The 13,421-nt window shown below is 45.4% G+C and overlaps 1 protein-coding gene across 1 annotated transcript in view; it reads left to right on the top strand.

Moving 5' to 3' along the window:
- The window catches only part of TLR3 (toll like receptor 3), a 122,110-nt gene that overhangs the window by 102,088 nt on the left and 6,601 nt on the right, over positions 1 to 13,421 (top strand). The window contains exons 4-5 of the mRNA XM_018561279.1: positions 8,642 to 9,092; positions 11,220 to 11,411. Coding sequence (XP_018416781.1) covers positions 8,642 to 9,092; positions 11,220 to 11,411 — 643 coding nt within the window. The remainder of the gene's footprint in view (positions 1 to 8,641; positions 9,093 to 11,219; positions 11,412 to 13,421) is intronic.

Genomic DNA, 13,421 nt, shown 5'->3' with positions numbered 1-13,421 from the left:
ACTCCTGATGTAAAGGGGAGGACTGCTGATGTGAAAGGGGGCTCCTCATGTAAATGGGAGAATTTCCGATGTGAAAGGGGGCTCCTGATGTGAAAGAGGGGCTTCTGATATTAAAGGAGGCTCATCATGTAAAGGGGAGGGCTTTTGACGTAAAGGGATAGGGCTTCTGATGTGAAAAGGGGTTCCTGATGTAAAGGGGAGGGCTTCTGATGTGTAAGAGGGCTCCTGATGTAAAGGGGAGGCCTTCTGATGTAAAAGAGAGTTCCTGATGTAAAGGGGGGCATTCCGATGTAAAGGGGGCTCCCGATGTAAGGCTGAGGTCTTCTGATGTGAAAGTAGGGCACTCTGATGTGAAGGGGGCTCCTGATGTAAAGGGAAGGACTTCTGATGTGAAAGGGGGTCACTTTGATGTATAGTGGGCTCCTGATGTAAAAGTAAGGTTTTCTGATGTGAAAGTGGGGCACCCAGATGTGAACGGGCTCGTGTTGCAAAGGGAAGGACTTCTGATGTGAAAGTGTGGCACTCTGATGTGAAGGGGGCTCCTAATGTAATGGAAAGGTCTTCTGAAGTGAAAGTGGGGCACTCTGATGTGAAGGGGGCTCCTAATGTAAGGGAAGGACTTCTGATATGAAAGTTGGACACTCTGATGTGATAGGGGCTCGTGATGTAAAGGGAATGGCTTCTGATGTGAAATCGGGGCACTCTAATGTAAAGGGGGCTCCTGATGTAAAGAGAAGGTCTTCTGATGGGAAAGGGGGCATTACGATGTAGGAGGATCCTGGTGTGAGGGTGAGGTCTTCTGATGTGAAAGGGGAGCACTCTGATGAGAATATGTCTGTGAAGGTTCTCATTCATCCAGGTCATGGTATATCTGTAAAAAATAAGTCAAGGGAACTGGACTTGCTGTATTTTTCTTGAAGACGTTTCACTGGACATCTGGCCAGCTTTCTCAATTCAGAAGTCTGAATTGAGAAAGCTAGTTGGATGTCCAGTGAAAAGTCTTGAAGAAAAATACAGCAAGTCCAGTTGCCGTGACTTCTTTTTTACAGATATACTCTGATGAGGAGGTGTCTTATGATGTAAGTGGGAGGGATTCTGATGTGAACGGAGCACTCTGATGGAGAGGAAAAGTCTTCTGATGTGAAAGTGGGGCACTCTGATGTATAAGGGGCTCCTGATGTAAAGGTAAGGTTTTCTGATGTGAAAGTGGTGCACTCTGATGTGAAGGGGGCTCCTGATGTAAAGTGAAGGACGTCTGATGTGAAAGTGGGGCACTGTGATGTGAAGGGGGCTCCTGGTGTAAAGGGAAAGCCTTCTGATTGGAAAGGGAGTCACTTTGATGTATATGGGGTTCCTGATGTAAAGGTAAGGCCTTCTGATGTGAAAGGGGAGGGGCTCTGATGTAAATGGGGACCTGGATGTAAAGGGGAAGACTACTGATGTTCTGATGTGAAGTGGGCTCCTGATGTAACGGGAAGGGCTTCTGCTGTGAAAGTTAGGCACTCTGATGTAAAGGGGAGTTCTGACAGGTGGAAAATCATTGGTCACAAATTGACTGCATCATCAATCAGGGTGCCAGTGGCTGTCTGAATACAATAGCTGGCAGTGCTGGGTCCATGTTGTAAACTGTGGATAGAGGAATCAATTGATTTTCTGCAGGCTCAATGAGAGAAATGTACATGAGTATGGCTAGCTGACATGTGAGCCGTGGGTTGCCCTGTCAGCACCATTCAGCTTGACCAAAGTCGATTTCAAAATCGAAGGAGATGGTGAAAAATTGTTGGCCAAACAGTAACTGCATCCTATCAGGGTGCTGGTGGCTGTATGAATACAATATTATACATTAATAATACAATAACTGCTCTATGACTAAGTTTAAGTTTGCCACAATTAAATTCATTTCTAGTACTTTGTCAGATCTGAGCTGGCACCCCTGTTGGGGGACTGACCTGACGCAGCACTACATCTTGAACTGTCTGAACACAATCCTGGTAGTGCAGATTCATTGTTAAGTGTGATGGGGGAATAAAGTGATTTCCTGCAGCCAGTTCGGCTAGACTAAGAATGAACATGCTGTAACTTCTTCAGAGCAGCCATTCCTCAACCTTTTTACCCTGGAGGAATTCTTCAGGTTTCAAGGAATCTCTTGTTAAAAATTATTATACTTTCAGTTCAAAAAAAAAGTAAGTGATCAGTTAGTTGTAAAAAGTTTTAAATGAAAAAATGTGGCATACCTACAGTATTTGACATCCAGGGTAGATGATTGTTTTACCCGCATGCAGTCCACCCATTGTAATGGAATGGAGGGATAGCTCGCAGCTGAGGACTGCTCTGGGTTTTTTTTGGTGCAAGCTTTCAACAAACAGTTTTTTTTTTTTATACACAAAGTTGTCAGTTAATAAGATATTTCTAGAACACAACATTGGCGCACTTAGAATTATACCTCAGTATACGAATATCACATAGGTGAGACTGTTTTGCTGCCTAGCCGCATAGAGGGGCCCAAAATCCAAGGAGTACCTTGAGGTTTTTAACAGACATAAATTGCGCATCTGTTTTCATGATAACCTATCACATTTTTGCGGTATTACTGGCAATCAGGACACTTGTTGTGGTTGTAACAGCAACTGCTGACACTATACTGGTATTGCTGGTAATCAGGACACTGGTTGTGGCTGTAATGCTACCTGATAACACCATACTGGCAGGGCCGGATTTACTCTCTCTGCTGCCCCAAGGCCAGGTTCCTCAATGCGCCCCCCTACCCTCCAACTCAGTCCTACCCCCCATGGAGAATGGCAGACCTGAAGGCTGCATACAAGTGATGTTGGCGACATCGCCGGGCTCACTTGTACATAACAAGCGGCGGCTTCCCCGCTCTACATTTAGTTCTGCTTGCCCAAAGCAGGGCTAAATGTAGAAAACAACTACCTGCCCAGCGCCCGGAACTGCATGTCCCGAGCATCGGGAGATAGGAATTCCACACCCCTGCTGCCCCTCTACTCCCTGCTGCCCCTTGGTTGGCCTTGTGGGAAATCCGGCCCTGCATACTGGTACTACTGACAATTCACTCATTGGGGCTGGTACTGTGTGCCACTTATACTGCCACTGCTGGCAATAAGATGCTGATTGCCGCTGGCATGTAGGCACTGTGGCAATCACACGCTATTTGGGGCTGTTAGGCTGGCACTGTGGCAATCAGACATTGCCACTGTACTGCTGGCGCACTGATTTGGCTTAGATTTTACTGTATGGCACTGGAAACAAGTATGCTCCGATTGCTGTGCTAAACTCCTCTCACTCTCACATCTGAATGGTATGTGAGAGGAAAGGGAGAGAAAGCTGCAAAGCACAGCCATTGTTTACATTTAGTAATCACTGCGATTGATCACAGCAATTCAATTGGCTCTGTACCTTTGTTTTGTGAAATGCACTATCCAATGGAAAGTGTCAAATGCATAGTAATGTATACAGTTACCTGCTCTTGCATGCAGGGGGCGCGGGTGAGCAGGAAAAAAAAATATTTTCAAAAACTCACCATACAGCTAAACAAATAGCTTGGGGTGTCTGCTGTCCAAAATGGGGTAATTTTGTGGGTGTTTCTATGGCCCTGGCATTTTACGGCCTCAAGAAATGTAATGGGCAGTCAGGACACCAGGGTTGTCACATTTTGAATGTATCAACCCTGCAAGTGGGGCTACCCCTGCACTACAGGTGCTTGTTTTCTGTGTTTTTTTTTAACTTTAATGCATTTTTTATTTTAATATTACATCATTTTATATATTAATAATAGTTTCGGTGCAAACATAAAAAAGTTAAAATCACCCAAACCTCACAGCTGGCTGGCTTTACAGCACTCCCTCCAGCCTGACTCCTCCCCCGCTCAACAGTGTATTGGTGTATTTCATGTGATCACTCACTGGACTTTAGACCGATGGAGTAAAGAGGGAGACAGGCTGGAAGAACCGGGTGAGTATCAAAGGCATTGGAGAAGTGCAGGACTAGGAACTGAGACCTGGGCCACATATCCCTTGTGCCTCCAACTTATACTTTTAAAAACAGGAACACAGCAATCTACAGAAACAAAAATAAGGGTTGTCTGACTTCAACATGAACCTGTGTTTTGCCTGTGAAGGGAAGCAAAGGTTTAATTACAGCGCATCTAAACCAAAGAATAAGAAAGTAATATATTGCAGACTACTGGTCCATAGATGTAGTGGCTGAATTCGTTTTCTTTTTAGGATATATATTCTCACTCTAGAACAGGAAGTGGGTTAGGACTACAAAACACTTCCCCTTCTTCTTATCTTCATAACATAGAGGGAGTTTTTCTGAAGTCCACAGAGATGACTTAGCCAAGGCTGTTAACAATGTTTAAAGCAGAACACCAGCCAAAAAAAAACAAGATGAAAATGAATAGCCAGGTAAAAGTTAAAAATAACAAAACCAGTTTTTGCTGCAACATTCAGCTTTAATTCAGAGATTTCCTCTACTCTACTTTTTTCTGCTGCTAGATGTTCTCAGTCTCATAGCCAGCATCATTCATCCTACTTCCTTAGAGGCCAGGTCATCCTAGACTAGTCTGTTACTTGGCAGTGGAAGGAGAAGCAGCACAGCAATTATCTTCCCTCTCCTCTTACCAGCATGCTTCTTGGCAGCACATTAATTAATTATACTGAGATACTTTCAGGTACGGGGGAATATTTTGATTCCTTCCGGTTCTACCATGAGATATGGTTAGGTGCTTCAGAAAAAAGCCCCTGTGCTGTCACATGGGGGCTGGGATTGAGACTTTAGCCCTGTGTAACCTCTGAATACATTGACTGGAAACTTATAGAAGGTTCCTTCTTTATACTGCATCAGGCAAATGCATCAGGGAGGGAGCGATGATAAGGTGAGTAAAAGCATTTAGGCGGACCTCTTGTTTCACCCAACACTATTAACTAAGTGGGTAACTCAAAACGTATCTAGACCCCAAAACAAAGATTTTAAACTTTGCAGCCTACCAGTCCTACTATGTGGTGACTGCATTAGGCTTTCTCTTTTTAGGTTTTTCTCCTTTATTTTCATCTGGTGATCCTGCCAGTTATACAATATCTGCCTTTGGGTGACAATGTTCTATTGCCATACTGTATCTATGTCACCCTAGGTTGCTTGCTTGCTTTGGACTACAAAAACCTCCACCCCTCCATATCTTCATCACAGAGTGGTGCAGGGCCAGAATGTATTTATTACAGGTATTTATAGCGCCGACAATTTACACAGCACTTTACATAGTTGCACATTCACTACTCTCAATGAGCTTACAATCTAAGGTCCCTATCTCACATGCATACATAGAGGGCCAACTTAGAGAGGAGCCAATTAACCTTCCAGCATGTCTTTGGAGTGTGGGAGGAAACACATGCAAGCACAGGGAGAACATGCAAATTCCTTGCAGATAGTGACCTGGCCGGGAATCGAACCAGGGACTGCCAGTGCTGCAAGGCAGAAGCACTAACCACAGGCCTGGTGCTGAGGATTTTGGTGGGCCTTTTTATAGAAATGACGATGGTCACCAGGGCCCTCTTCCCCTGCCCGAGCTGTGATTTGTAGTCTCTCTACAGCTTAGAGTCAGTGGTGGAGCGCCAGGGCCCTGTTGCAGCTGTGACCCTGGTAGATCTGCCACTGACTCTAAGCTGTAGAGGGACTACAAGTTTTAGCATACATTATACAGCAATGCAGAATACCGCCAACTATAGAGGACTACGAATCCCAGTAATACATTACACAGAAATGCATAATACCACCAGATATAGAGGACTACAAATTCCAGTAATACAATATACAGCAATGCAAAATAATTCTACTAACTATAGAAGACAACAAATCCCGGTAATGTATTACAGAGCAATGCAGAATACGACCAAATATAGAGGACTACAAAGCCCATCAGTACATTATAAAGCACTGCAGAATGGCACTGGCTATAGAGGACTACAAATCCCAGCAATACTTTATACAGCAATGCAGAACAATATGAAGCTACGTACTCTGTGTTGCTCCGGGTTTTTGGTCTGTCTGTAGGGTTTCAGGGGAGCTGTGTGGGGTTTCGGGGAGGTAGGCTGTTCAGGCTCTCATGAGGTTATTCAGGCTCTCAGGTGGCCAGTTCGGGCTTTCAGGTAAACAGTGTGGGCTCTCAGGTGGACAGTGCGGGCTCCAGAAGGTCAATGCACGCTCCAGGTGGTCAGTGTGGCCTCTCAGGTGGTCAGTGCAGGCTCCAAGTGGTCAGTGCAGGCTCCAGGTGGCCGGTGCCGCTTCTCAGATGGTCAGTGCGGGCTCCAGGTGGTCCATGAGGACTCCAGGTGGTCAATGTGGGCTCCCAGGTGGTCAGTGTGACCTCTCAGGTGGTCACTGCGGGCTTTCAGGTGGTCAGTGGGGGCTCCTAGTGGTCAGTGTGGGCTCTCAGGTGGTCAGTGTGGACTCCATGTGGTCAGTATGGGCTCTCAGGTGGTCAGTGCGGGCTCTAGGTGGTCAGTGCGGGCTCTAGGTTGTCAGTGAGGGCTCTAAGTGGTCAGTGCAGGCTCCAGGAGGTCATTGTGGGCTCCAGGTAGTCAGTGAGGGCTCTCAGGTGGTCAGTGCAGGCTTTCAGGTGGTCAGTGCGGGCTCCTAGTGGTCAGTGCGGACTCCTGGTGGTCAGTGCGAGCTTTCATGTGGTCAGTGCGGGCTTTCAGGTGGTCAGTGTGGGCTCCTAGTGGTCAGTGCGGACTCCAGGTAGTCAGTGCGGGCTTCAGGTGGTCAGTGCAGGCTCCAGGTGGTAAGTGCGTGCTCCAGGTGGTCAGTGTGGGCTCTCAGGTGGTCAGTGCGGGCTTGCAGGTGGTCAGTGCGGGCTCCTAGTGGTCAGTGCGGACTCCAGGTGGTCAGTGTGGGCACTCAGGTGGTCAGTGTGGGCACTCAGGTGGTCAGTGTGGGCTCTCAGGTGGTCAGTGCGGACTCCTGGTGGTCAGTGCGAGCTTTCAGGTGGTCTGTGCGGGCTTTCAGGTGGTCAGTGTGGGCTCCTAGTGGTCAGTGCGGACTCCAGGTGGTCAGTGTGGGCCCTCAGGTGGTCAGTGTGGGCCCTCAGGTGGTCAGTGTGGGCCCTCAGGTGGTCAGTGTGGGCCCTCAGGTGGTCAGTGTGGGCCCTCAGGTGGTCAGTGTGAGCTCTTAGGTGGTCAGTACAGGCTCCAGGTGGTCAGTGCAGACTCCAGGTGGTCAGTGTGGGCACTCAGGTGGTCAGTGTGAGCTCTTAGGTGGTCAGTACAGGCTCCAGGTGGTCAGTGTGGGCTTTCAGGTGGTCAGTGCGGGCTTCAAGTGGTCAGTGTGGACTCCAGGTGGTCAGTGTGGACTCCAGGTGATCAGTGCGGGCTCCAGGTGGTCAGTGCAGACTCCAGGTGGTCAGTGTGGGCTTTCAGGTGGTCAGTATGGGCTCTCGGTGGTCAGTGTTGGCTCCAGATGCTCAGTGTGGGCTCCAGGTGGTCAGTGTGGGCACTCAGGTGGTCAGTGCACACTCCCGATGGTCAGTGCGGGTTCCAGACTGTCAGTGTGGGCTCCCGGTGGTCAATATTGGCTCTCAGGTGATCAGTGCGGGCTCCGGGCGGTCAGTGCGGGCTCCAGACGGTCATTGCAGGCCCTAGGTAGTTGGTGTGGACTTTCACCAGGTGTATACAGAGTGAAACTGGTGGCTGCAGCCTCAGCAGATGCGGCTCTCTGCTCAGACGCCCACTCGCACCCTCTAATATGGCTGAATAGAGGGCCGCAGTTGCCTGGTTTGAGGCTGGCCCGGATTGCCATCGGACATACCGAGGCAATTCGGGTTGACCGGACCTATTTGCAGGGTCCCCTATTATAATCCGGCCCTTGAGTGGTGTTGGATTAGGTGGACTTTCTTCAAATAGCTGTAAACCCTAACTGTATACATTTATTTTTCTAAAGCTGTTGAGTTGTTTCTCACACACATGGCCAATGCTCCAATTCCGGTTGATCTTGGGCCACTACACAAGTCTACACAATCAGTGGGGTTAATTTACTAAAGGCGTAGAGCATGTCTACTAGATAGCAGTAGATATAGATAGCAGTAGTAGGTTTAGAACCCCTTTAAACACGTGCACGGATTATTAAAGTATTTTTGCTTGTATGATTGGATGATAGAAGCTGCACCTCATTTACTAAGCTAAGAAAAAAATATTTTTCAAAATAAAAATTCACTTTGCTAAGTGATCAGCCCCAGTGGATCTGCTTGAACATTTACCCTCCCCATCAGCAATGCCATGGTGTGGCATTGGCCACGGGACCTGTCTCTGGTAGGAGTCCGGATTTCTGGTTATCCAGCAAGAGGTGTTCAGCAGCTCTGCGTAAACATTAACCTTTTGCATTAGCAGATAACATCTGACTAATGGTTTGGCATTGGTCCTTTGACCTGTTTCTGGAGGCCTGATTTTGGTTATCCAATAAGAGGTAGGTTTTTAGCATCAATATTATACTATACAAATTGCTTTACACACTGATTTACTGATCAGTTCTACTTTTTTACTAGAGTTGCCCTTGAAGTCCACAGCCAGTCACCAACAAATATTTGGTCTCGGAAACAATCCTTGTTTGTAACTGAAACAATTTTGTTTTACAGATATAAAATGAAAATGCCTTATTTCGCCTGGGTATATTTGTTGTGGACATTGAGTGCAATAAGTCTCTTCCCTGTCTGTGCTGTAAATCGCTGCAAGATCCTTCAGGAAAAAGCTGACTGCAGTCACCTGGAACTGTATGACATACCGTCTGACCTCCCTGTTAACATTAAAGTTCTGGATCTGTCCCACAATCGCCTAAAGAAATTACCAGCAGCCAATCTCTCCAGATATGAGCAGCTTGAACATCTAGATGTTGGCTATAACACTCTCCATATTATTGAGCCAGAATTATGTGAACATCTGCCTTTGTTGAAAATATTCAATCTACAGCATAATGAGTTTACCAAGATTCCAGAGAAAACCTTCTTATCCTGCACAAACCTTATAGAACTATACCTGAATTCTAATGGAATCAGAGAAATAACTGCAAACCCTTTTAAAAGCCTGAAGGTACATTTTAATATCATACAAGTATACCTAAAGCCAACACTTTTCTTGCTAGCTTTGGCTAGAGTAGGGACAAGTTAGAACCCCTGACAGGTTTTTATTGTTTTTTGGGGAGGTTTTTTTCACCATTGGGAGATTTATCTATTAACGAGAAATCCAAAGTTCAGCAGTTGTCACTTGAAAAAGAAATCTTCCATTAGAAGTCTTGTTCGCTGACAATTGTCTGAGAAGGGATTTCCTCTCACTTTGGAGACATTTTCTTTTACTCCCACTTGTGTCTCTGAGGAGGGAAGTGATTAGATATTAACCAATTGGGCACAAACAAAAAAAGAAAACAAAAACTTAAAGGAGAACTATGAGGTGAGTGCTTTTCACTCACCTCATACTTCTAGCCGACCTGTGACAATGAGACTGTCACAGGTCGGCTCAGTAGATCGGGAAGTGAGCGAACACATACCGGGTTCGCTCACCTCTCGATCCTGTCACAGCTCTCTGCCATGACAGGGGAGGGGCTGGATTCCCTGCTCCGATCCTCCAGCGCTGACTGGCAGAACGGACGGGGGAGAGGGCGGGTACAGCTGGCTCTGCCTCTAGATAGGCAGAGCCAGCTGTCACTCACACAGCTGGGTGGCAAAGCTTCACTTTTTGAGTTTAGGCCCACTTAAAAAACATTCCACTAGAGGTACTTTAACATACTGTTCCTTATGCTTCAAAGGAACCTAATAACTTTCAAACTCAAGATACTCAATATGTAAGTATCGACTTTCATCTCCAGAGAGGAAGAGGTTGCACATCCCTTCCATCACATACACACACACATTCACACACAACTATTAAAAGGAGAATTATGAGGCGAGTGATTTTCACTCAGCCTCATAATCTGAGCCGACCTGTGACAATGAAACTGTCACAGGTTGGCTCAGTAGATCAGGAAGTGAGCGAACACACACCGGCGCTCGGCCACTTCTCGATCTATCCGTGCATAGAGCCGTGACTGTCACTCACAGCTCCCTGCAGGGATTGCCCCTCCCCTGTCCGATCCTCCAGCACTGACTAGCGGAACGGACGGGGAAGGGGCGGGCACAGCTGGCTCTGCCTCTAGATAGATAGATACTAATATAGATAGATAGTTACTAATTTGTAGTGAGATTGTAGTCCATCATGGGAGCGAGCTTGGAGGGGTGACTACTTTACAACACATACTGGGACCATGGGGAACAAAAGTAGCCACCCTCCAGAAGGAAGGACAGTGTCAGCATTAATTTAGAGATGATTTTAGGATCTGCAGCCGAGTGATGCACAGAGATGCGGACACATGAATGGGCCCTACTAAAAAAACTAATAATGGTTTAGACATACCTTAGAGTGTATTTCCACCTTTACAGTCAAATTTGAGAAACCCCCCGAATTTGTATGTTTGTTATGTGTTTCCATTCACGCAGCATACTGAAAAAAAAAATATTTATTATTTCTCACCTTTTAGATCAGGGGTAGCCAAACACTGGTCCTCCAGCTGTGGTGGAACTACAAATCCCATGAGGCATTGCAACATTCTCACAGCCACAGACATGACTCCCGGAGAGAGATGCATCATGGGATTTGTAGTTTCACTACAGCTGGAGGACCAGTGTTTGGCTACCCCTGTTTTAGATGTTTTGTTGCAGCAGGCAAAATGGCTGAATCCAAGGTTTTTCTGAACACCTTCACAGTGACCTGTCATTATAGAAAGACTTAGCACTGAAATGTATGGAATGTGTTTCTCTTATTAATATACAATGCAGAAGCCAGGGTTGTAATCCCTTAACCCTTTGTCAGGACAGGCAGTGTTCAAATCTACTTTACAAATTCTTATGAAACCAGCCAGCACAGTACAGACAGAATTTACATAAACCCCTCACAGCCCCTCCTAACAGGAGAAGCCAAATAGAAATGTTAGCAAGGAAAATGACATTTAAACTTCAAGAAGCAGTTTAAAAAAAAAAAAAAAGCTTCTCCTATGTAAATGGGAACATATAACAAATATAAAGTAGGTGATATCCCAATTTGACTGCAAAAGTGGAAATACACTTTAAGAACACTTAAATGCTCATAGAGTGACTAGCCTAATTGTATTTTTGTTTTTGTCTACAGAATTTGAAAATCCTTCATATGTGTTACAACAAGATGACATCTATGGCCCTAGGTGATACAGAACAGTTATCAGACCTTACGGAACTTCTGTTTTCTCATAACTTGATCAGTGAACTTAAGAAAGAAGCTTTGGTATTTCTTGGAAACAATTCTATACAGCAGCTAGATCTATCATCCAATCCTGTCAAAGTGGTGAGACATTGTTTATAATATGGGGGAAACCATCACACCTGCATCATTTATGTGCCTATGTATACTTAACTGTAAATAACATACTAAGTATTTTTATTTGGCCTTAAAGTGAAATTAAACCCTCAGATATTTTAACATAAAACAATACTGTAATGTGCGCCTTACTGTAATCCATGGTTGTTTCCCTTCTCTTTGCTGCTCTTCCTTTTAAATCCTTATCTCTTCTCATGCTTGGGGAGAACTTCCCTTTGCAGCTGACTGCCTCTTCTCTGGAATGTTACATGGTGTCTGTGTGCGCGCTCCTGACCTGAGCCAGGACTACAGGATGACGTCCTCCCGACATCCACATCTCCACCCACGTTAGATTGGCAACAGCTGCTGCCTGCGTCCTGGCTCAGGTCGGGAGTGCGCACACAGACACCATGTAACATTCCAGAGAAGAGGCAGTCAGCTGTGGCAGAGAGCCGTGACAGGATCGAGAGGCGAGCGAACCCGGTATGTGTTCGCTCACCTCCCGATCTACTGAGCCGACCTGTGACAGTCTCATTGTCACAGGTCGGCTAGAACTATGAGATGAGTGAAAAGCACTCACCTCATAGTTCTCCTTTAAGTGACACTTAACTCAGGAGTTGAATCTCAAAAATGCATTTATGTACCTTAACTATCAACAAAAATGTATCTTATTTGTGTATCACTCGGCTGTAGATCCTCAAATCATCTCTGAATTGGTGCAGACACTGCCCTTCCTTCTCGAGGGTGGCTACTTTTGTTCCCCATGGTCCCTGTGTGTGTTGTAAAGTAACCACCGCTCCAAGCTTGCTCCCATTATGGACTACAAACTCAATACAATTTAGTAAACTAAAAGTGAGATTGAAGGAACAAAAGTAGCCACCCTCCAAAAGGATGGCTACTTGGATGGCTATTTTTAAGGAGCTCTTTACTGGCCAAAATATGGAGACTGTTATTATTTTCCAAATCATTGACCAAGAAGGAAAATCAGAATAAAGTCAGAGCCTGTAATCTATATGCTTGTTCCCAAAAATATGAACCAAAAGCATGGTAGCCATTGGATGAGCATGACAGCAAGGGAGCTGGTACATTCAGAATTAGAGGTCAGCATTGGCATCCTCCTTATCTACAGCACAGGTGTCCTTGCATGACTATTGAAAGTAGACATCAATCACATAGGGAGTCCTGTGCTTTCTAGGAGTTGGCTGACGCATGGGATTCAAAGTAAAGCACCAACTTTGTGTAGCACTACAAAGCAAGAAACAGAGGTTGCATATTGCAAGTGTATCTAAATACAAAATATGCTGCAGCCTACTATTTCTTACATGTGGTAGCTGCATTATTTTTTTTTTTCAGGCTTTCTTTCTTTTATTTTAATTTAGTAATTATGCGAAAAACAAACTTGCCAATCAATGCATTCTGACTCCTCTGTATATTTGCCGGGAGCCATGGTTGTGACCCAGACTGGACTTAAAACATGTCTACCTCCCTTCATCTCCATTACATGGAAGGTGGGGAAATTAGTAGTTTACAGAGGGAAGATAACATTGTTTGTGCTTTTTTGTTAAGTGACAAGGTATTTTCTGCACTTGTTGAAAATGTTTTTAGCCTGAAAATAGAAAGGCAATGTCATCACCACGCTTAGGAACTGGAAGGCTGCAATATATTGTTCTCTGGTTTAGATATTCTTTAAAATAAAATAAAGTAGCTGTCTTCCAGGAAATATATCATTACAAATTATATAAGGAAATAAGGTCTTTAAAACGTTAACATACATTGACAACCATATTTTTTGCTCCATAAGACGCACTTCGGGGTCCCCCGATCCTCTGGAGGACCCGTAACCACGGGATAGGAGCTCACTATAGAGCCCCTAGAGCAGACGAAGATATACCGGTGCACCTTATGGAGCGCAAAATACGGTATATCATGTTTATCTAAAATACAGTATGTTGGGACAAATCACACCATTACAGTGTGTTAGCGCACATGCATTAATGT

Source organism: Nanorana parkeri, unplaced genomic scaffold (genome assembly GCF_000935625.1).
Source record: "Nanorana parkeri isolate BGI_ZX_2015 unplaced genomic scaffold, ASM93562v1 scaffold513, whole genome shotgun sequence".
NCBI lineage: Eukaryota > Metazoa > Chordata > Amphibia > Anura > Dicroglossidae > Nanorana > Nanorana parkeri.
The sequence above is the reverse complement of the archived record's forward strand: the minus strand, read 5'-3'. Positions and strand labels throughout refer to the sequence as shown.